The following is a 10,178-nucleotide window of genomic DNA, read 5'->3' on the forward strand; positions in this document are numbered from 1 at the left end:
TTTTTAAAAAATATTTTTAGTTCAATTAAAAAAAAAAAATTTTAGAAGTTTTTTTTTTTATTTTTTATTTCTACTTTTTAGTTTAAATTTAAATTTTTTTATTAAACGTTAAAAAATATTTATGAAACAAATTTCTTATATTTAATAAAAAGAATCAAACTACTGATGATTATGATTTATTAATAAATAAATAAGTTTATGGGGTCGTGAAATGACAAGACTTTTATTTTGTTTGACACAACAAATTGAAACTTTTTTCTGTTTATTCAATGCTGGTATTAACACGAATAATATAAATCAATTTTAATTTTTCATTCAATTTTTCATTCACAATTTCATTATGAGATCATTATATTTATAATATATTTCGTGGGGACAATTCGTTGCTACACGGGGATCTGCAACTTGAGCAGTACAGTCTTAGCTGTACCACTGCAGAATCCGTGTGGGGGATGCCGAGGACTTCGGCCGGGCATTTGTTAGACCTCAAATTCGGTTTTAGCGAACCCCGAAAACCCCCGAGAAACCCGCCTTGACCCAGAGAAACCCTTCGTACCTGTACTTCCTCGGAGATGACTTTGCACACCCGTCATCGCCGACCTGGAGGTCCGGGTCCAAAAATGACAACGGATTATTGTATTGTCATCCAAGACCAAGGTCTATATACCAATTTTCAGAATTTTTCATCGTCAAAAAGTGCCTCAAATTGAGCGCGCAAGATTTGATTACAGACAGACAAACAGACGTGAAAGTGAACTTAGGAAAAGTGTGTAATAAAATACTTTTTTTGTCACGCTTGCACTGAAAGTTTAGTTTTCGATGACGGTCGAACCGTTGGAAAGCGACATTTTTCCGTCCAGCGGGCGGTTAAGTTGGAATCCTCATAGTACCGGGAAGTAAAGTGAAAATCCCAAAAAGTCCCGTATCACGCATATCTCCTGCACAGCCAAACACTGAAATCTATACCACGTTCTTTACAAAACATAAACTTTTGGTTTCATCTTATATATATTATCATGTTATAATGTCTTTGCATGACGCGTAAACATTTTTCTTTCATGAAATATTTTTGTAGAATAGTTTGGTTGTTGCATAGATCTCTGCAATGCCTTTGCCGTGATCGATGAGCGCAGAGGTGTGCAGTAAATAGTATGTGTGGATCGTGCGGAAAGGCAATTTCAGTCTCGGCACACGTCGCACGTGACTGAAATATCTCACTTTCCGACTTTGCCAAACTATAAACTATTATAGGTACCTATAAATTGTCTGTTTTTCAAGCTGTTCTATGAACGTGAATGACACGCCCGTTTAAGAATTATACCATGCACTTTATGAGTTTATGCAGTTCAGTCCTAGATCTGGAAACGGGAATCATATTTAAGGCTACATTCGCCCGATAATACGTCGTGCCTGATTGAGACAAATTTTTAAACAATAGATAATCTAACTATAATTTTTTGTCACAATATCTGTGTTTCACCAGATACTGTTTTTCTGTAAGCTGGAATGGAAAATAATTTTTTTTGACTCAATTAGGTTATTTTTCGGATAGAATTAGGTGTAAATTTGGGTCACCGTATTCAGCTTTAATACGTCCGTCGTTGAACGAAAAATAAATTATAAATATATAATATTATTATCTAACCTCTATAGATAGAGCTATTCCCTCTCATAGCAGGTATAGGCGCGCCGCGTTTTAATTGGTCGGTGATAAACGCGATCCGACGCTGCCGTTAAAGTACATAAAAATGGGACCGAATCCCCCGCTATACAGTATTATTGTTATACCCACATATAGGCATATTATTAAAATAAACAATATTCGAAAAGAACGTTTTTTTTTTTTTATGCCGTACAAAATTCTCGACGGATTTTATGTCCCGACCGCTCAATAAAACGGCACGGCGGGGGCAATAAAACTCTTGGCTTGGATTCGTACGTACCGCACACGATACGTCAAAAACACAAATCGTGTATTTGATCATTCCGTCCGATAGATATAAGTACCTACACGCGATCGTATATTTGTGTTTTATCATTATTAAGTATTTTAATTTGATATAAATATTATATTATATTAATTTTTTTAAGAGTTAAACTATTTTTTTAAGATATAAAGATGGATTTTTTTAAAACCAACATTTTAAAAACTTTAATTAAATAATTTATAAAAGTCAAAAATATGTTTTTGATGGTTAAAAACTTGAAAATGAAAATCGTTTGATTCATGTAACAATTTAAAAAGTATTTTATGAAAAATATGTAGAAAAACTATCATTGATTGCCACTATCTAGGACCACAATCTTGAATATAGATTTTACTGGTTGTACTTAACGAATAATAATATTATATCAATTTAAAGTTTAAACGCGGCTGTTAGTTATTTAACTGATTATGATTTATGATTACTATAATAATATTTACCCGATCCTTGCAACAATAACAACAAAAGTCGAAACAATATAAATATTAGAACCTCGTAAATGCTCAATAGGTACGTCATGCTATGTTTTAGCAGACGGCCAGATGGGTATGCATAACACACAGGTATTATAATATAACTTAAAACTCACAAGTAGGTACCTATACATTGCAATCAAAATAATATTGTTCGTACGTGTTAATCGCTATACGTGTGTCACGTGTGTAATGCGTATAGGTACTATACGAGAAATGCATAATGCAATCCCGGACAATATAATAAGACTTTTATGCTTTAGACTTTTACTCATATTATTATAATTCCTTAACCTGCAGCGAATTTTTTATTGTAATATCTACGCTTACACGGCAGTCACTCTGATCGCGAGCAAGGTGTTAGGACGAAATTTGTAAATAGAATGATAACAATAATCGTGTGTGAAACAAATGGAAGGGAATGAAAAAATAAAATGCGAACTCACATAATACACCTGTCACCGGGGCGTTATATTGTTTTTTTGCACGTCTTTCTCGCGGACGCGAATGCGTGAACAAAACGCTCGACAGTCGACCGGCGAAGAAAATATTATTGTTCTATTATAGGCTATACATTATACCGAGTATAATACAACAATAATTAATATTTACCAAAAATATAATATGATAATAGCAAACAAGGTCTTTTGATGTTACCGTAAAATATGTATAGAGTGATTTTCCGTGTTGTACCTACTTACGTTTCAATCAAATGCCATGTGTGTATACAATTATACTAAAAATATTTATAAAAGTACCCAATATCACTGATTATACATAGTACATTATATTATGTATAATCAATATTCAATGCTAATATGTAACAACAAGATATTTTTTTTTGAAAAATTTTGATTTTAAAATTTCGAATATTTGAATAAAGAGTATATTTACAAGAATTTTAATTTTATAGATGAAGTGAACCGATGAAGTTTTGGTATTTTATACCATATTGTATTAATCTAACCCGTAAATTATTACAAACACTGATAATATACTTTTGGTACAATATAGATTATAGACTATAGTTTGATGTAATATTTATATTTCATACATTAACATTATATTATACAATTTTTAAAATCTGCAAAATTTGCGAAATTGTTAAAATCCACGGTGATAAAAAAAAGTAATTTTCGTTTGGCTATATTTAAATTAGAACAATATTATCTACCAGAAAAAGGTTTTTTTTTAAATGTTACGAAATTGTACTGAGAAAACTTTACCACGTTTTTGCGTCGAAAAGACTATATATTTTGTATGCTGCATTTAACAACATTTAAAATTATGAAAACGTATGATGTATAATATTATACCTGCAAGTAGGTATTCGAGAATGAATAATACTTATCACTCGCTCTACAAAAAACGCATTTGGTATAAAATAAATATTATTATGCCGTCGGTGGTATAGGTACGCCGTACGCGATGTATTTATTATTGGAATAATAGTAATAATATCTGACGGACGAAATAATTTATGAAAGCAGACGTGTCTTGGCAAAATTTATATATTCGTTCATATGCAGTCGATGCGTTGTCGGCGTATAGACAATAACTCATAAAGTCATAACGCACAACTGCACAAGACTTGGCTGGTCGTCAAGATGGTATACATTATTATTATTGTGCGACGGCATCGGTTGCAGCGCAGACTCGGGCGGTAACCACGGTCGTGGTCATCGCATCACCCTGTATAATATAACTCATACACATAAATACTGTACGTAATTTAGTGTTTGATCGAGCATACTTGCAATACCTACACTTTGTGTGCTGTATTATATTATGTTAAAACTTAAAGTATTATAATTTATGATGTATGCACTGCACCGTGGAGTCCATAATATTATAGCGTACCTACACCGGGTGATCCATTTAACGTAAGACATTAATTATTTTACAATCTAAAATATTATTTTACAATCTTATACATAATTTTAAGTTATTAAACGAAAACATTAAACAAAATAAATATTTTTTACTACCTATTTTTAAATTTTTTCAAATGATAATCTACATTTTTAATTCCTTATTCCAAAGCTGAATATATTTTTATTATTTTTTTACTTTTAATATTTTAACCTAACCTAACCTAAATTTGATAGATAAAAATCGAATTTTAGACGAGTAGCTTATGAGTTCTGAGTGTTTTAAGATTGAGCCAAGTGTATAATGGTATCCCTACCACGCAAATGTTGGTCCACAACTCCGATCGCCTAAACTTTAAATACTTTTATAAATTTAACCAAAAATTATTTGTCCGAAAATTTATTTTGATATTGATAAAAAATACTCCGAATAATATTTTGCTTCGGAATATGAAAGATGTACCTATATATTATGACATATATGATCATTAAAAACATACAACTTGAAAAATAATAACAATAAAAAATAGTAAAAATATAATTTTTTCCAGGTAAATTGTTTTGTAACTATACTTCAAATTATACAAAAGAAATATTTTTACAAACGTTAGTCTTTTCTGAAATAATGAGTGTCTTATGTTAAATGGATCACCCCGTATGTATATGTATACGTCCAAGTGCAGACGTGTATCGCGTTACGTCTTAAGCACGCACACACACACACACACACACACACACACACACGCAAACAGACATTATAATTTTATAATATACGTCCAGGCGAGCATAATACAACTCTGTGTATTCGTATGTAGAAATCACAATAAGCATGGGTACACGCGTTGTTTATATTATAATATAATATGTATAGCGTACTATAGTTGTATAGGTGTTTGGTACTCACTTGTTCGCAGGCTCTCCTACAGTTCCCGGTCACGCGGCTGCAACACTTGGCTGTCAACAAACAAAATAGGTATATAATATAATATAAGACAATCGACATCGTACGTATAGTTTAATATAATATTATATATCGCGTATAATATACAAACACGGTGTCGAGTCCCGCGGAGAGTGTACAGACCACCCGGCCATCATATGCAGCGATTTTGCGATGTCTTATCGTCGCGCCCGAAGTGTATACCTTATAGCCTTATATTCGTGGATATAATATCACATGACGACAAATATATGTTATAAAATTGTATTTTACGATATCGCGTCCGTCGTAAGTCCCACTCTCGACCCGGGAAACGTGCGTTCGCATATAGGTAGGTGCGACAGGCGAGTGCGTATATCGCCCGAGCAGCCAGTGAGTATTTTTATCCCGAAACGCGACGGGTGTACGCACTGTACGCGGCGGTGCGAGAAAATTCGCATTTATCATGCTCAATTATTTCCGATTAAAAAGTCTTGTGCCCGGCAGACGAACGGCGCCTCGTTAGTACACACCGCAATATTATGGTCTATCTCGGATTTCGTGTGCTCGTACTGCGGAGGCCCCCTTCTTACCCTCCCATCGCGCGCACACGGGGTCTCAAGTCGGAAATAACCTTATGGTCTGTCGCCCGCGCGTTCCATTTAGAAGCACGCGTGTTTGAACAACGCACAGCACCACTAGCGCGGGATATTATAATATGTCCGTAATCGCCTTTTGCTGTTTCAGATGAGTGTTTGATGCATAAAGTATTATGTATACTTACACATATAGTTATTACTTATTAGTTATATATACGCCCGCAATGTGTTTGTACTCCAGAAACTGTTCGTCGACGTTTATGGCCCAACCGTTGTATTATTATTATTATTTATTATTTGTACTATCGGGGTAAGATAAAAATTACTAATACGTGCGACCATCTCTCGCTCGAACGTATACACACACATAAATAATATAATATATATTATAAATTATAATATATACACATAGTATTATACGAGCAGTCACTCCAACACGTGTTTTTCGTACCGGCGTCTGTTTTTCGTTACACGCATGCCACCGGCCGGTCGGGAAACGTGTTCAATGGGTATTTACGAAATTCGATACAGAAATTTTTTTTAGTATATTGTATACATTTTTCAGAATCCGAGTTTATCGGCTTCGTCGGTCTCTGCCAAAACTTGTGAACAACGCAAACGTTTCGAAAACAAATTTTAATAACTGGACGGGACGATTCTGTTGTTGTACAGACGTACAGTGTTCATAATAATCGATTTAGATCATAATATTATATGGGTTATACTAGTATTATAGGTATATTATTTGTATGCAGATCTATGCTGGTGATGGATTCGCCGGCTTGTCATGACGGTATCGTGACCAATTAGAATCGTGACGTAATAATTATTGTTATAATACTACATGACACGCCGCCTGGACCATAATAATATGGTCTAATAACATAATAATATGACGCGTGTGTTAATTAATAATTATTCGTATCTCGTATGTATACATATTATATAGACAGCTATGAAGTATATGTTTCGTCGACAGTCTGTTTTACCTTAATACTCTATATTCACCTATATAGTATAGGTCGTATTTAAAATTTAAATTTATAAGTATTTGGTGATCGAAAACAATAATATTTTAAAACTATTGAAAATATAATATGAAACAGTAAAATTGCAATTGACATAATGTACCATTTTTTTTTCCTTTAGACATTTAAAAATCTCAAAAACCATTGATCGATGTATTTTGTAACAAATATTTATTGTGAAGAAATTACGTGTAATAATTTACCTGTACAATTTATTTTAGTGAACAATTTTAGTAAAGTTATTTTTATTAAATTAACTATACCAACAATTTCAGCAAAGAATTTCTGATATAAGCAATTACCAAATGTGATATTTCAACATGTTGATTATACAAAATTGCTATAAATTGAAAAATTTCCATCACACCCAATGTTTTATTCAATTTTTTTATAAATTTAATCGCACAGTAATATTATAGGTGTTATTCATTTAAAAGAAATTGAATGATAATAATAGGTACAGTTATTAAATAGGTTTTATTATAATTTGGTATGTATAATTTCATTTTTTTTTTATAATTATTGTTTAGGCATAACTTAATACCTTACAATAAAAATTAAAGTTGGAAAAATGGACAAGGAAACTTTCAATTGAAATTGTTACACATGTGTTTACTTAAAATGATACATTTTTAGAAAAATAAATGGCACAGGTAATAATTTTATTTTAGCTTGAGTATTGAAAGAATACCTATTTGCGATGTTCAATTTTTTTAATTTTTAACTAATTTAACCCTGTATTTTCAGCTATAGCTATACTATATTATATAGCTATAGTATTCTAATTATTTTGACAAAAAAAAATTGTGATTTATACATTCTTAGAATAAAAAAAAAACTTGTGTCAGTAGGTATCATAAATTTTACTTCACACGTATGGGTGGTGTTCAAGACTTTGAAGAATTAGAACTATTGTAATATTATGCGGCTATTACTACTGCTAGATGATGCCTACTATTACTATTACTACTACTACTACTACTTATAATAATTATTATTATAGATACTCATATTAACTCGAAAGGAACTCTGAACAGGCTTACCTTTTTCGGCATCGATGAGACGTCCAGCGCACAACACCAACAGGAAATAAACGATAAACATTATGATACCGTGGTCGGGTGTATGACGGATCATTATTCTTCTCGCAGCATAGCCGCCGGCGTAGACGTTTCAGGACCAGCGATCCAAAAGCTTTTTTCGAATTATTTTTTTAACCCGCAAGCCGAGTTGTAGAACACTTCGCAAAACGGACGATTAGGCACGAGGGGCCCACCACGCGATACTGAACGGCATCGGAGACGAACGCGCGCTCCGCACACATTATTAAATTATATTTGGAGGTGGAGCGTCCGGCGGCGGCGGGTGTTGTCGGGCGGCGCCCCGGTGTATACCTACTATTATATTATCATAATATAATGTACAGGTGACGCCATCTGGCGTGCCGGACTCGATCGCGGTTCTAAAAATACGCACAGCCTCCTCCGGACGATTCATCAAATCTCAAATGCCGCCTCCGCCGCCGTCAGGTCACGCGTCGTTTGTGTTTACACTCCGCGGCGGGAGAACAGAGGATAACAATATATAATGTATTATGTGGTGGGAAAAAAAAACTAAATCCAAAAACGATCAAGGAATGAAAATAATATTATGTGCTCGGCAGTCGACATAGGTATAAGGTAAGCGTTAGATAACCACATATATTTCAGGTCAAAACTTGTTAAAAGAAAAAAACACGTAGAGACTTAGTGGGCATTGTCACACTGACTGCTAATATTGAGATGATTATAATATTATGTCGCAACTCGTTCGCCACAATATTCATTTATATACATATTTTATTATTCTCTCGTTAACTGTCCCCATAGGCAGTGCACCGTTCACCCTAAAAGTGTAAAATTCGGAAATTTTTTTTCAACAGTAGTATATGTATAGGTAAGTAAAAATTATTCGTATCAAAAAATGATTTTCGTTATTTTTAACCTGCAATTTTTGTACAGAAAAGTTGTTCAGTGTCTCATAGATTGCCCGGCGACAACAGGACAGATAATATTGAAACACGGGAAGTCCCACTAGGTACTTATAGACGTGAAAAATAGCACCGTCACGGTCGTCGATGGATATGGAGGAGAGGAGGGGAGTAAAACAATTGAAAACCGAAAAAAAAATGTTTTTAACATCTGGTATACCGGAGTTTCCTATTCAGCCCCAAACAAACTTCTGTCTGGTGCTTAATTTATACACATAAAGTGACATATAATATGTGTTATCACTTATCACCAACAACCAGCCTATTGGGCTTTTTGAAAATCACACTGAAGGGGCAAATGTTTACCATTCCCCTCCACATATAATATATATAATTGGTTATAATATGTAATTGGAATTTGGAAATAATATCAACCGATAAATTATTTTATAACGAATATAAAATATACAAATAGATATGACATTCCATTAAAAATATTATTCGCTATAATTTTTTGTAATTGATGATTTTACTCTAAAATCTTACTCTAAAATTTTACTCTAAAGCATAGAAAAAATATTTCTGCATTAATTCGTATTGTCTGTGTGGGCGCACATATAACGCATAACACCTGCACAACCATACAAAACAAAAATATTTCTATGAAAAATAATTATTTGATTACAACAAAATCCAATTTAAATAAAATATTCAATTATTTGAAATACAGGACTTTTTCTTAGAACCGATAAGAACCTAAAAGAACCGGAAAACTTATTATTCATTAAAATGGGGTTCCGGTTTTAAGCATTGTAAAAAATGGATTCTGGTTCCGGTTCTGGTTCTTAGATTTTCTCTAAGAACCGGTTCTTTCGGTTCCGGTTCCAGTCCCTGGTTAATTTACCAAATATTTTTAATGGAATCATTAAGGAGCCTATTTTCTCAACAAATTATGGATGTACTACAAAATAATAGTTATGATTCTAATGAGAAATTGTCCAAACTTGAAAAGTTATACGATGGATTTAATAAATACATGGATTTCATACCTGAAAATTATCCACCAGATTTTTTACATTTTATACATGATACTAAAAATGCTTTGACTGATTACCGGCAATCAGATAAGGATAATTTTAAATCATTGAATGTTATACTAAATTATATATCAAGAACAACATCAATAATTCACTTGGAATCAAAACAAATCAATAGTATGACTATTATATCAATAACTAATTTGATTACAAATATCAAAGTAAGTCCATATTTCCCATCGTTCAAACCAAACGTTTGAAATTTTTATACAAGAAGCCAAATATGGTTAAAAGATT

General features: G+C 32.8%; 1 protein-coding gene across 1 annotated transcript in view; it reads right to left on the minus strand.

Annotated features, from left to right (window-relative positions):
* Positions 1 to 8,173, minus strand: part of LOC100164519 (reversion-inducing cysteine-rich protein with Kazal motifs) — a 48,598-nt gene extending 40,425 nt beyond the window's left edge. The window contains exons 1-2 of the mRNA XM_001942546.5: positions 7,919 to 8,173; positions 5,234 to 5,283 (exon numbers count right to left, since the gene is read on the minus strand). Coding sequence (XP_001942581.2) covers positions 5,234 to 5,283; positions 7,919 to 8,012 — 144 coding nt within the window. The 5' untranslated portion in view covers positions 8,013 to 8,173. The remainder of the gene's footprint in view (positions 1 to 5,233; positions 5,284 to 7,918) is intronic.
* Positions 8,174 to 10,178: the final 2,005 nt, after the last annotated feature.

This window comes from Acyrthosiphon pisum, chromosome A1 (assembly GCF_005508785.2).
Source record: "Acyrthosiphon pisum isolate AL4f chromosome A1, pea_aphid_22Mar2018_4r6ur, whole genome shotgun sequence".
NCBI classification, from domain to species: domain Eukaryota; kingdom Metazoa; phylum Arthropoda; class Insecta; order Hemiptera; family Aphididae; genus Acyrthosiphon; species Acyrthosiphon pisum.